The sequence below is a fragment of the Poromitra crassiceps genome (assembly GCF_964638095.1).
Source record: "Poromitra crassiceps genome assembly, chromosome: 22".
Taxonomy (NCBI): domain Eukaryota; kingdom Metazoa; phylum Chordata; class Actinopteri; order Beryciformes; family Melamphaidae; genus Poromitra; species Poromitra crassiceps.
The window spans coordinates 1,423,969-1,438,968 of NC_139647.1; the positions used below are offsets into that span (position 1 = coordinate 1,423,969).

Here is a 15,000-nt window from a genome sequence, read left to right on the forward strand (position 1 = left end):
GGCTCTTTCCCCTCACATATGATATATAAACACACACAGAGCGCTTTCAAAGTCCAGCTTTGCATTTTCATCATAAGAATTTGTTTCTGTCTGGGAAAATATGTCTGCCATCAGGAAGTTTTACTCGGGTCAAAACGCGTCTTAATGTTCTATCAAAACAAGAGAGAAGCAGTTTCCCACAGTGAAAGATTCAGTGAGTCCGTCGTGATTCCATATCTTAGGTAAGAAGTCATTTCGATGGCGTCTGGGTAGCATCGAGGTAAAAGCACTCGCCTACCACCACCGCGGAGACCCAGGTTCTACCACCACCGCAGAGACCCAGGTTCTACCACCACCGCGGAGACCCAGGTTCTACCACCACCGCGGAGACCCAGGTTCTACCACCACCGCAGAGACCCAGGTTCTACCACCACCGCGGAGACCCGGGGTTCTACCACCACCGCAGAGACCCAGGTTCTACCACCACCGCAGAGACCCGGGGTTCTACCACCACCGCAGAGACCCGGGGTTCTACCACCACCGCGGAGACCCGGGGTTCTACCACCACCGCAGAGACCCGGGGTTCTACCACCACCGCGGAGACCCGGGGTTCTACCACCACCGTGGAGACCCGGGGTTCTACCACCACCGCGGAGACCCGGGGTTCTACCACCACCGCGGAGACCCGGGGTTCTACCACCACCGCGGAGACCCGGGGTTCTACCACCACCGCGGAGACCCGGGGTTCTACCACCACCGCGGAGACCCGGGGTTCTACCACCACCGCGGAGACCCGGGGTTCTACCACCACCGCGGAGACCCGGGGTTCTACCACCACCGCGGAGACCCGGGGTTCTACCACCACCGCGGAGACCCGGGGTTCTACCACCACCGCGGAGACCCGGGGTTCTACCACCACCGCGGAGACCCGGGGTTCTACCACCACCGCGGAGACCCGGGGTTCTACCACCACCACGGAGACCCAGGTTCTACCACCACCGCGGAGACCCAGGTTCTACCACCACCGCGGAGACCCAGGTTCTACCACCACCGCGGAGACCCAGGTTCTACCACCACCGCGGAGACCCGGGGTTCTACCACCACCGCGGAGACCCAGGTTCTACCACCACCGCGGAGACCCAGGTTCTACCACCACCGCGGAGACCCAGGTTCTACCACCACCGCGGAGACCCAGGTTCTACCACCACCGCAGAGACCCAGGTTCTACCACCACCGCGGAGACCCGGGGTTCTACCACCACCGCGGAGACCCAGGTTCTACCACCACCGCGGAGACCCGGGGTTCTACCACCACCGCGGAGACCCAGGTTCTACCACCACCGCGGAGACCCAGGTTCTACCACCACCGCGGAGACCCGGGGTTCAATTCCCGACAGCGGTACCTCCGGCTCGGTCAGACGTTCCTACAGACACAATTGGCCGTGTCTGCGGGTGGGAAGCCGGTGGGATATGAGTCCTCCTGGTCATATGAGTCCCCCAGGTCGCTGCACTAGTGCCTCCTCTGGGTGGTCAGCTCAGGGGGGAGGGGAACTGGGGGGGGGGGGGTAGTTTGATCCCTCCTACGTGTGCTATGATCCTGCCGGTGAAAACTCCTCACTGTCAGGTGAAAAGAAGATGCTGGCGACTGCACATGTATCAGAGGAAGCATGTGCTCACTAACAGAGTAAGGTTGAGTGAAGGGAGCGGTGCGTACCTGTCACTACAGAGTAGCTCTGGGACACACTGGAGGCCAGGTCGGAGCTGGCGCTGCTGGACAGGCTGGGCTTCACCTCGTCCAGGCCGGGGTGGGGGTGCGGGGGGAGTGAGTACTCATTCGCCTGTGGACAAAAACACACAACCGTTTAAGAGACCATGCAGGAATATACCAGAGAAGAGATCCACATTTAAGTAGGTGGCTATTCCCACAATGTCTCGATAAAGTGTCTTGGTATGCACCGATATATTCTGGTGCATTGTCTTAATGTCACTGCTGTGCGAGATGCTGACCCGCTCCGAGTGGCAGGTTTTGAGGAGATTTACCATTTTCGGAGGCGATACAAGACACTGTGACTGAAGGAAACCCCTGGTGTATCTGAGGAAGCTCTCTGTGATCCTTTCACACTTTGAATATTTCCTGTGCATACCCATCCAAACCCCCTCCTGGTGCTCTAGCAGGACCTGTGATGTATGCATGCATTAGGGCTTGTGTGAGAGAGGAGCAGGGAGGGATGAGAGAGGGATGAGGAGGAGCAGGGAGGGATGAGAGAGGGATGAGGAGGAGCAGGGAGGGATGAGAGAGGGATGAGGAGGAGCAGGGAGGGATGAGAGAGGGATGAGAGAGGAGGAGGAGTGGAAGGCTGTGGGGTGTCAGCTGCTTCTTTGTGCTCCACTGCAGTCATCCCTGTGACCAGTGAAGGGAGGAGGCATTCAGGGCTTTGTTACAGGAGAGACATGTGGCCTGGGCTTTTAAAGGGAGGACAACCTCAAAATCAACCTTTGGGTTTCGCCTCCAGGATGCATACATAAAATGATTTTATTATGTATTTTCGATTAAATTTCATGTTTTTTTTATCAGAGGTTTACATTGCATTTCAATTAAATTGTGATCAAATGTACTAGTGTGCACTTCCTTTCTGGCTGCGTCCCAAACCACATTTCCATGGTTTTTTTTTTGCTCTTACTAAAAGAATGTGATGGTTTTTTGCAGCACTGCGCTGGTAAACTTCACCCGAGGTTCAACTGCCTCTACTGGCCTTTTTAAACTTCACCCGAGGTCCAACCGCCGCCTCTACTGGCCTTTTTACTCTGCAGGATAAGCCTCTGCTAGCAGATGTGATGGATCCTATTTGTTAATGAGAGGAGACTTCCTGACCTGACTTCTTGTTTGAGTGCGTGCGCGTGAGCGAGCGTGGCGCACACACGCGTTTGTGTCTGTCTGCGTCTGTTTGCGTCGGTGTGTGTGTGTGACGTGTGTGTGTGTGTGTGTGTGTGACGTGTGTGCGTGCGTGCATCTGTTTGTGTCTCAATGGGGAGGAGGGGGTCCCACAGGGGGGCCGAGCCGGTGACCCCGGCCTTGTCTGCCTCTATCGCAGATAAACTCTAATTGTCTGCTTACAACTGTTCCCTGGCACTAGGCTGGATGTTCCTCTCTATTCCACTGGGCCTTTGCGGCACAAGAGGCACTTTGTCATGCAGATGGGGCTTGTGGGCAGGGCCGGGTTTGGGCCGGGCAGGCCCGGGCAGGAGGAGGAGGAGGAGGAGGAGGGCGAGGAGCACCAGCACAGAGGAGCCCTGAATGACCCGGACCACATGGCTGCCAGAAGTGTGGGAGGGATGATAGTCTATTCAGCCTAGCCTCTTCAAAATAGCTTTTTAATGCCCCGACGCAGACACCAGACAAGCCCCTTAATAGCCTAATATCCCACCTTTTCACCGCTTTCAGAGAAGGGGGGGGGGGTTGGAAATAGGGAGGGGAAAAAAGAGGTACCGCGCGGAAAAGAGTGGAAAGCCGCTCTGATTAATATTACGTTAAATTAAAACTGATTTTTCTGGACCATTCTGACGCCGTTCCTCTCCCCCCTGCCCCCCTCCTCCTCCACCTTCTTAATACCTGCTCCTCGGCTCTTTGTGATTGCAAGTCATTTCCAATTGGTTTTGGTATTGATCTCGCTGTAGAAATCACTTTGGTAATTAGCTGCATTAGGGGGCTGTATAGCCGGGCTGAGGGGGCTGTCCCTCTGATTTATCGCCGCTGTAATTCGCCGCGATCGCACCCGAGATGAAAATGAACTCAATTAAGGCCACTGCTAAGGCTGCCACGTCGGGCGCACCCGCACAGAGTTTCCAGCAGGGGAGAATTAATAGTCTCTCGTTGTTTAATAGTCTAATGAATGTAAATAAAGGTTATCCGCTGTAATAGGCCGGCGTTGCTTTGAGCAAGAAGTTGCACAGAGCTTTGTGTCACCTGTGTCAGTATATGTGCACAGCAGTTAATTCACTATATAATGTTAGAAATCCATCTAAATGATTCCATTTGTAGGCTACTGCACCTTAAGGACATGCAGGAAGAACGACAAGTGCAAACCTTTAAGACTACGGTTCCCTTCCCCCCCCCACCACCACCCATATCTCCCTACTCCACCTAACCACCCCTCGAATCCCGACTCTCTAGCACCTTCCTATCCCTAGCTATGGCCCTTTCACCACTAAACTCACTAAACGTCCATGACTGACTGACTGTCCTCGCTTTACCATCTTATGACCCCGGCCGGGCCTCTGGCACAGCGCAGCGGGAAACTACTAATTAGGATATCAATGCAAAATAGTACTTGGGGCCTACAAATGGGGTCTAGAAAGAAATCGCCGTGGGACCAACCTGTTCGGGTTTGATGTGTTCTGAAGTGGGGAAGACATCAGGGTAAGACGGGCGCTCGAACACGCGGTCCAGGGCTTCCAGCTGCTGCTGGGTGAAGGCGTCCGCTCGCAGGTGCTTCCTTAAACTCTCCACACTGCCCTGAGAGTCACTGCCCGGGCCTGAGCCATCAGAACCATCTACACAGAGAGAGAGGAGGAGAGGAGGGAGGGTGAGAACGTACCGTTTACCTGATGTTATTCCAGCAGGTGAGCAACCTGAGTCAAGAGGCTATGACAGTGATGGAGCGAGGGACAGTGACAATTCAGGGAGGACGACAAGCATCTCTCTCTCTCTTTTTGTCCCCCACCCGTCGTGGACCAAGGGGGGAGACTATGCATCGGTATCGGTCCTTTCGTTCGTCCGTCACACTGTAATGTCCCAAATGTCCCAATGTAAAGTCCCAGAGCAACCATATTTTGGCAGGTGGGTTCCTATGCCCCCCCCACACTACTCAGGCAAGGCCAGACCCCCATGTGTCGACCAGATGGTGGCGCTATAGCAGCTTTACGTTTTGGCCTATAACTTCTGAACTGCATGGGCCGCAATCCATCCATATAAGCTGTGCCCATATACATTTTGTCCAATCTTCACCTGCACACAGGTCCTGCAAAAGTCCAATAGCAGCTTTTTGGTTTTCATATAATTGGCAAAATTTGACAGAAATCACCTTAACTCAGGAACACATTGTCCTATGGTAACCGACCTTTATTTGCGTGCGCAGATATGTTCGCCTATAGCAACATTTCAAATAGAAATTCAAAAATGTAATTTGAAAAGGCCATAACTCTGTGACTGTAGAACACAATTCCTTGATTGCTGGATTTCTTGGGCCAAGTCGCATCTATCCATATAGGCCACTCCCATTTCCACCCTCAACCTTTTCCACCATGTTGAATTTTGTCCAAAACCATTTTTCCGCTTTGTCTTTACTGACTGACCCAAGGTACTACATCACAGGTGGGAGACCACCTGTCTTTACTGACTGACCCAAGGTACTACATCACAGGTGGGAGACCACCTGTCTTTACTGACTGACCCAAGGTACTACATCACAGGTGGGAGACCACCTGTCTTTACTGACTGACCCAAGGTACTACATCACAGGTGGGAGACAACATGTCTTTACTGACTGACCCAAGGTACTACATCACAGGTGGGAGACCACCTGTCTTTACTGACTGACCCAAGGTACTACATCACAGGTGGGAGACGACATGTCTTTACTGACTGACCCAAGGTACTACATCACAGGTGGGAGACCACCTGTCTTTACTGACTGACCCAAGGTACTACATCACAGGTGGGAGACCACCTGTCTTTACTGACTGACCCAAGGTACTACATCACAGGTGGGAGACAACATGTCTTTACTGACTGACCCAAGGTACTACATCACAGGTGGGAGACAACATGTCTTTACTGACTGACCCAAGGTACTACATCACAGGTGGGAGAGGACATGTCTTTACTGACTGACCCAAGGTACTACATCACAGGTGGGAGACAACATGTCTTTACTGACTGACCCAAGGAACTACATCACAGGTGGGAGACAACATGTCTTTACTGACTGACCCAAGGTACTACACACAGGTGGGAGACCACCTGTCTTTACTGACTGACCCAAGGTACTACATCACAGGTGGGAGACAACATGCCTTTACTGACTGACCCAAGGTACTACATCACAGGTGGAAGACGACATGTCTTTACTGACTGACCCAAGGTACTACATCACAGGTGGGAGACGACATGTCTTTACTGACTGACCCAAGGTACTACATCACAGGTGGGAGACAACATGTCTTTACTGACTGACCCAAGGTACTACATCACAGGTGGAAGACGACATGTCTTTACTGACTGACCCAAGGTACTACATCACAGGTGGGAGAGGACATGTCTTTACTGATTGACCCAAGGTACTACATCACAGGTGGGAGACCACCTGTCTTTACTGACTGACCCAAGGTACTACATCACAGGTGGGAGACAACATGTCTTTACTGACTGACCCAAGGAACTACATCACAGGTGGGAGACAACATGTCTTTACTGACTGACCCAAGGTACTACATCACAGGTGGGAGACCACCTGTCTTTACTGACTGACCCAAGGTACTACATCACAGGTGGGAGACAACATGTCTTTACTGACTGACCCAAGGAACTACATCACAGGTGGGAGACCACCTGTCTTTACTGACTGACCCAAGGTACTACATCACAGGTGGGAGACAACATGTCTTTACTGACTGACCCAAGGAACTACATCACAGGTGGGAGACGACATGTCTTTACTGACTGACCCAAGGTACTACATCACAGGTGGGAGACCACCTGTCTTTACTGACTGACCCAAGGTACTACATCACAGGTGGGAGACAACATGTCTTTACTGACTGACCCAAGGTACTACATCACAGGTGGGAGACCACCTGTCTTTACTGACTGACCCAAGGTACTACATCACAGGTGGGAGACCACCTGTCTTTACTGACTGACCCAAGGAACTACATCACAGGTGGGAGACCACCTGTCTTTACTGACTGACCCAAGGTACTACATCACAGGTGGGAGACAACATGTCTTTACTGACTGACCCAAGGTACTACATCACAGGTGGGAGACCACATGTCTTTACTGACTGACCCAAGGAACTACATCACAGGTGGGAGACCACCTGTCTTTACTGACTGACCCAAGGAACTACATCACAGGTGGGAGACCACCTGTCTTTACTGACTGACCCAAGGAACTACATCACAGGTGGGAGACCACCTGTCTTTACTGACTGACCCAAGGAACTACATCACAGGTGGGAGACCACATGTCTTTACTGACTGACCCAAGGAACTACATCACAGGTGGGAGACCACATGTCTTTACTGACTGACCCAAGGAACTACATCACAGGTGGGAGACCACATGTCTTTACTGACTGACCCAAGGAACTACATCACAGGTGGGAGACCACATGTCTTTACTGACTGACCCAAGGAACTACATCACAGGTGGGAGACCACCTGTCTTTACTGACTGACCCAAGGTACTACATCACAGGTGGAAGACGACATGCCTTTACTGACTGCCTCTCTGTTCCTCGTCCACACACACACACACACACACTGAGCCCCCCCCTCCCCCCCTTCACGCCGGGCACCATCAGCGCGGTCATCATGTGATAGGTCTATGGTAATTGATGGATTACCTTCACTGCAGATATATACTTGTAAGGCAGAGAGTGTGTTTCAGAAGGAGAACACTGCGCCGCCGATTACATCCAGAGCCTCTCATTCTGCCAGCGGGAAATGGAGAGCCATTATTTAAACGTACTATTTCCTGCTGAACATATTACCCTCCCCTCTCCTCTCTCTCTCTCTCTCTCTCTCTCTCTCTCTCTCTCTCTCTCTCTCTCTCTCTCTCTCTCTCTCTCCATCCCCCACAGATTGCCTGTCTTCTGGAAAGCAGAATGGAGTATAGGGACGTAGTCAGGGCCGTACGAGGACGGGGGGGCGACGAGGGCAAGCGTATGCATTTCCTCTCTCGGTCACACTCTATATAAACAAATGAGCCTCTGCTTCCCTCCTCCCCCTGACCTCTGACCCTATCAGCACCAGGACATGAAGCCGAGCACAGAGCTCTCCCTCCTCGCTCATCAAGTCCTGAACACCGCAAAAATAAATAAATAAAAATATTATATATATATATATATATATATATATATATATATATACAGTATATATATATATATATATATATATATATATATGTGGCTAAACCCTCCATCCAGCATCCCAGGCACCTCCATTCGACCGCCTGCCCACCCTCCCCTCCTCCCCTCCCCTCCAGCAGCGGACGAGGGCTTTAGCTGCCGTACAAATCTGTCATTCTAAATTTGCAGCAGATTATGTCCTCTCCTGGGCGAGCCGCGGCGCGGTGATATACGATATGCAAGGCCGCTATTGATTGGCCGATCCCGCCGGCAGAGGAGGGGAGGCGAAATGAACTTGGAATGAACATCATGCCTCAACTCATTGTGCGTATAATACTCTACTTAATCCCACATTTTCCCCTGCTGCTATGGAATTCAATTGATCAATCATGTTCCACTGATGGTACCATTTCAGGGGCGTTATTGCCATTCTGCTCGGCTGCTTGACCTTTTTTCAACGGCTGAGGCCAGAGGATGAACCCTGCTCGCACCCACAGCTAGATCTATAGGAGAGGACGGAATAGGCCTCTGGAATTGGGTATGAGAGGTGTGTGTGTGTATTATGTGTGGGAGTGTGCGTACAGTATGTGTGTGTGTTGTGTTTCAGTGCTAAAATCTATTGACTTTAGCTGTGTGTAACATTTGTGAAGGAATCCGTTTTCCCCTCCGACAGTGCTGCTTCTGCCGCATGTGTTTTTCTCCTACCATCAACTGAACCTAGCTGCATATTTTAGCACGAAAGGCATTTTCCCCCCAACAGCTCCCCTGGGGGAGGAGGAGGCGTTTCACACCAGCGTGTTGCTGCTGTATGAAACTCAGTTGTTGTTGTCTTTTGGTACAGAAGAAAATGGAGTCATTAATTACCTTGTATCAGCTGGTCTGAGAAAAGGCGAGCGCGATCAATAATAAGTGTTTGTCATTCACTGTGGTGGAGGAGCATGCTTCCCATACTCAACACCACCCCCACACAAGCAGGCCTTCTCAACGCGCTGCAAAAAGGACATCGCACAGTTTTCTGCACTTTGTCCCCTAAAATAGAAATCATAACAAATCAATTAGTGTCAAAAATCACAATCTCGGATTTCCCCATCGTTGCTCCACCCCCCCTCTGCCGATCTGGGGGAGAGCCGTAGACTAGCACATGCTTCCTCCGATACGTGTGCCGTCGCCAGCCGCTTCTTTTCTCCCCTGACAGCGAGGAGTCTCACCCGGCAGGATGTAGTGCGTGGGAGGATCACACAAATCCCCCCCCAGTTCCCCTCCCCCCTTAACAGGCACCCCCCCCCCGACCAACCAGAGGAGGCACTAGTCGTGCAAAAGACCAGGACACATACCACTAATCCAGCTTCCCCACCCACAGACACGGCCAATTGTGCCTGTACGGACCCCCCGAGCAAGCCGGAGATCACATGGGGGGGTTCGAACCTGCGACTCTCGTGTTTGGTAGGCAGGGAATCTACCTCTGCACTACCCGGACGCCCTACATTTATCACAAGCTAGCTGCAATAAATCAGATTCGTCCTTTGACAGTCAGCACGTCGATAAGCCAAGTGTGAAGCACAGGCAGCGCGCACGTGTGTGTGTGTGTATGCGCGTGTGCATGCATGCGTGTGTGTGTGTGTGTGTGTGTGTGTGTGTGTGTGTGCACACGTGTGCATATGTGTGTGTGTTTGTGTGTGTCATTGAATGGCTTGTTCCATCACACTGTTCCTTCAAGCCCTTGGGTGCGCTCTTATCACTCCTCACATCAGCAGGTGACTGTTCACTTCAACACCAACGTGTGAGGAGACACTGAGAAGCTCAGGCACATCACACAACCAAGATAAACAACAACAACACAACCATGTTCACACCTAGAGGAATGCACTTTTTCTTTCTTTCTTCTCTCTTTTGCAAATAAGCTCTTTGATCAGCGTGAAAAGATTGGTGCAGTTTGACCTGTGTGTGTGTCGGTGTCATGTGGGAGGGTGACCTTTAAAATGTATTTCACTACAGATTACTGAATACATGCCGTCATATGTGATTTGTAACGTATTCCATAAGATTCTTTGAGTTAATTAACATAATTCTAAATACTTTGGATTATTTTTGGAATACTTCAAAATCGTCTTGCTGCGCCCATTTGTCCGGGTCACTCTGAATGTATACACACACGTGAAGCGCACTGATGTAATGTTGTGACCATGTTTGGCAGTAAAATGTTCTTTATATTTGCATGTCAGAAACACATTCCTGACAGTGTCCTGGCTCTGTGTCTCCTCTGACATTGTCGTTGTCTCGTGGTGTGTGACAGGTGCACTGCGCGCGCACAAATTGTTGCACTTTCTTTTTTTATTGTTTATGGGAAATGCATGCCTCATATGAATTTTAGAGCAAATAAAACAAAACAAACAAACAAAGTAATCGCTTAGAGTAATCTATTTTTAAAGCCAGTAACTGTATTCAGAATACCACTAATTTAAACTGTAACTGTGACTAGAATACAGTTACTCATATTTAGTATTTTAAATACCCTGTATATAATAGCTGAGCATGGTGTAACATGTGTGTAGGTTGGGCATACTTTATGTGAAGTGGACTGTACAGTCTTGCTTTGTTGTATCTAAAAAGCCCTCTGGTGCATTTCAGATGGAGCAAAGTGGTCAACAAACAGACGTGAAAGCGCTACCAGCAGTCTGCTTGTCGCAACAATGGAAAAGGTCATCAAAGAGCTTAAAAGTTGGTGTATGCCTTTAGCAAACAAATACTCACACACACTCGTGCGCGTTTGCCATTGTGACCACATAAACAAACACACACGCGCACACACACACACACACACACACACACACTCACACACACTCCGAGACAATGCTAACCACTGTTGCTGCTGTGAAACAGAGCTACCTAGCAATAGCCCGACGCGCCGTTATGTTTTGCTTTGTGTGGCCGAGGGGGAGGGATGTGAGTCATGTGACGTCCTGTGCTGGCGTGGTGCCACGATGTCCTTTCATCTCCTCTGTTCTGTTCCTGTGATAAGATAACTCTGAGAGGGGGCGGGGCGTGGGTGTGTGTGTGTGTGTGTATGTGGGGGGGGCGTGGGTGTGTGTGTGTGTGTGTGTGTGGGGGGGGGGCTTGTTTGAAAGGCAAATGAATTCCTACACACACTGCCTGCCTCCCTCTGTAAATCAATCACGTGGGGTTTTCCCCTAGATCAGAAGCTGCCAGTCGGCCATTTACGTATTCATCCTTCACTGATAGGTGGAATGATGCTATCGCAAATAGCGCGATTGCGTTTGTTGATGTTTTTAAGAATGCAGTTGAGCTTGAGAGAGAGAGAAGAGAGAGAGAACACAAACAAACTGGTATACCCAGAGGGTGAACACTCCTTCCCTGTAAGCTAGCTATATTTATGAAACCTCTGAAGCGGAAAGGAGAGAGGTGGGTGGGGGTGGGTGGGAGTGTGGGGGAGGGGAGGGGAGGGGGGGGAGAAAGAGAGAGAGACAGAGGGAGAGAGAGAGAGTGGGGGGGGGGGCAACACTGCCATGGCTGTTAAGATCCTGTTATGTTGTGGCATGTTTAAGAGGTTTATTAATTCGATTTAGCACCGCAGCAGTGTACTGACTGTCAGCGGGCACAGTGATGCTTATTTGTACTGGCCTCGGTGCTGCTTGTCCTCCTCGTATGCTCAAGCAAACTAGTTATTTCATTGACTTTAATATAAACCTTCACATCTGTGGCCACTGCAAAAAAACATCTGAAATTGTAAGTCTATTAGACTGTTTGGACACAGTCAGTGAGTCCATAGCATTAATATTTGCATGCTATTTGGACCTGCATCTCCTATATGATTCCATAATCTCCTGCCTGCCTGTCCTCCTCTGCTCTCCCATCTCCACCTCTCTTAGCCCAATCGCCTGAATAACATGTAGACATTTGTATATTTCTATAATCCATGGAAATGTAATATGAGCATTTCTGAGCCAAAATCCTGTCTGTTCTGTATCATGTTTAGATACCGGTATGTGAATATTAATGTGGCGCACGTCACAGACTGTCTCTGTTGAAGTACATGTGAATTATTAACATTCTACACGTCGCAGACTGTCTCTGTGGAAGTATGTCGCTGTATGTTGCATATCACATTTAGATATGTGAATATTAACGTTACACACATCATAGACGGTCTCTTTTGAAGTATATATGTGAATATTAACGTTCTGATCTACACGTCATAGACTGTCTCTGTTGAAGTATACAGTATATGTGAATATTAACGTTGCATACATCACAGACTGAAGAGGCAGGACTGGTGAACCCGTGGCGTCCCCGTCTCACAGAGAGTGCCAGTTCGATTCCTGAGCGAGCCACGTCGTGTTATTATTACTTTCGGTTTTAACCCCAAATTTCCAAATTTGAAAGGCCATAACTTCCACGCTGTTTGTCCGATTTGCACGCAACTTTTCCCCACGTGTTCAGCTGACCTTGCTCTACAAATTTGCCTCAAGGAGCCTTGAGGCCCACTGGGAAAGTTTTCGAGATATTTTGAAAGTTTTGGAAAACACATTTTTGACATCTCCTCCTAGCCTGCTTCACCGATCTCCACCAACATCACTATGTAGCATCTATGGACCAAGCTCAGATTTCTGAAATCTCCTTTCGTTTCGAAGATATTAATAGTCAGGTAGCTTAGCAAATTTCTGAACGGTACTGAGGTCACAGAAAAATGTCTGTGGTTCTCAGGACACGGTCCACATATATCCCTTGATATATCTGCCAAGTTTCGTGATCATTGAACAAACGGATGTGGAGTTACGGCCTTTTTGTGTAAGGCCACCCACATTTTTGGTGTTTGCGGTGCCCCCTTTTGGTTGAAACACACAAAATTAAGTACCCATGGTCTTTGATGATATCTCTGAACATGTTCCCAAATTTTTGTGACGATTTGATAATCGGTCATGAAATTATGACAATTTAGCTGACAGGCAACCTACTTTCACAACTTTAAGAGTTAATATATCTTCGAAATGAAAGAAGATTTCAAAACTCCTAAAATACAACTTGTAGAGCTTGGTCCATAGATGCTACATAGCGATGTTGGTGGGGATTGGTCAAACGGGCTAGGAGGAAATGTCAAAAATGTGTTTTCCAAAACTTTCAGAATATCTCAAAAACTTTCCAGGTGGATCTCGAGGGTCCTTGAGGCAAATCTGTAGAGCAAGGTCAGCTGAACACGTGGGGAAAGGTTGCTTGCAAATCGGACAAACAGCGTGGAAGTTATGGCCTTTCAAAAAAAAGAAATTGTTTTTTAAGTGGATCCTATCAAAAATGGAAAGCTATGCCTATGGGTAGCATTTGGGGAAAATTTGGTGCTTTTGTCAGGAACGTCCACATCCATCTCAAATCAAGTAATAAGCCGCCTGACTATAAACAATTATTTTACTTGCCTAAACACCACCAAGGTTGCGATTTCAGATTTACGTTGAGATTGTAGATGTAAAATGCCACATTTTAGAAACATAGTTTACTGACGTTTTGTTTCAAATGAATATCGATATTGTACATTTCCGTGGATTCCATAAACATACAATCCCTATTTTATTGTGGCGGCCGGTTGCAGCCTCCTCTGGCCCAGCTAGCGTGTCGTTTAGCATCGCCACCCTGTGTGTGTGTGTGTGTGTGTGTGTGTGTGTGTGTGTGTGTATGTGTGTGTGTGCGGCGAGTCTTTGTGGAGAAATGCAATTAACGCATCCCTGCTTTTCCCTCGCCTTCTTCTCAGGCTGAGTAACGCAGCGCTCCATTAGCTCTCGGCATCAGTGGCCGTAATTGACTTTTCTCTGACATGATTCCTCTTCATGTGAGTGAGTTCGCTCTTCTTACAGTAGATTTCCACCACCCAGCTTCACTGTATATTGTTTACAACGTGCGCGGGGTCGCAGCGAGCCTTGTAGTAGATGGTTAACAGTGTTGGGGGTGACTCATTACAAAAGTAACATATTACATGTAATATATTACTTTTAGCGGTAACTCAGTAATATAACTTATTACTTATACTTTAATTAATTAATTATACCAGTTACTTTGTCAAGCAACTCAAGTTACAAATTGAGATACTTTTTTTTTTAATCAAAGCACATATTTAAAGATACAATCATTTCCTAATCAAACTGTGTGTTCTTATGCAAATAACCACTATAGATGACAATAACAAAGGAAAAGAATAACATTTAGAATTTTGGATTGTTTACACTGACTTCAAGGCGGTTGACATTATTTTTCGGGATGGTTCCGGGGCGGCGATGTCATTCTGCTACTGCTGTTATTTTGGTGAAAATAATGCAAAAGTAATGTAATAAGTAACGAGTTACTCTACACAGACAGTAATATTGTAAAGTGTACTTTCAAATGAAAGTAACTAGTAATATGTAGTATATTACATTTTGAAAGTAACTTGCCCAACACTGTGCAAGACTGAGGAGAGAACTGAATATCGGAGAGAGAGAACGCCAGACAGAGAGAGAGAGAGAGAGAGAGATCTGAGGAGGAGGGGAAGATATTTGTTGTAGACCCCTTTGTGTGGCCCTCTGCTCGGGGCCCTAACAGCTTCTTGTCTGTATGTTCCGCTCTGTGGCCCCTCTCAGACCTGGGCTTTTCTCCTCCTCACACACACCCCATCAGCGCCATCGCGCTGCTCGTGATTCCATTTCTTTCTGCCGCGCTCTGGATGCATTTCTTTTCTAAAGTGATCCTCTATTGACTCATTGTCAAGGACTAGCTTGACTAGCCAACCAGTGTGAGCCCAGGTTCAAATCCATACACTAACTGATTTAAACTCCTTCAATGGGGCATGTCTGTGCGTTCAAAGATACAGGCAATCTCCACAAGGGCCAAATATCAAATTTGAACAAATCAAA

At 48.7% G+C, this 15,000-nt stretch overlaps 1 protein-coding gene across 1 annotated transcript in view; it reads right to left on the reverse strand.

Moving 5' to 3' along the window:
• The window catches only part of pax2a (paired box 2a), a gene marked incomplete at both ends in the record, with an annotated part of 45,270 nt that overhangs the window by 14,128 nt on the left and 16,142 nt on the right, over positions 1–15,000 (reverse strand). Inside the window, 2 exons of the mRNA XM_083658221.1 lie at positions 1,693–1,816; positions 4,354–4,529. Of these exons, the coding sequence (XP_083514347.1) occupies positions 1,693–1,816; positions 4,354–4,529 (300 nt within the window). The remainder of the gene's footprint in view (positions 1–1,692; positions 1,817–4,353; positions 4,530–15,000) is intronic.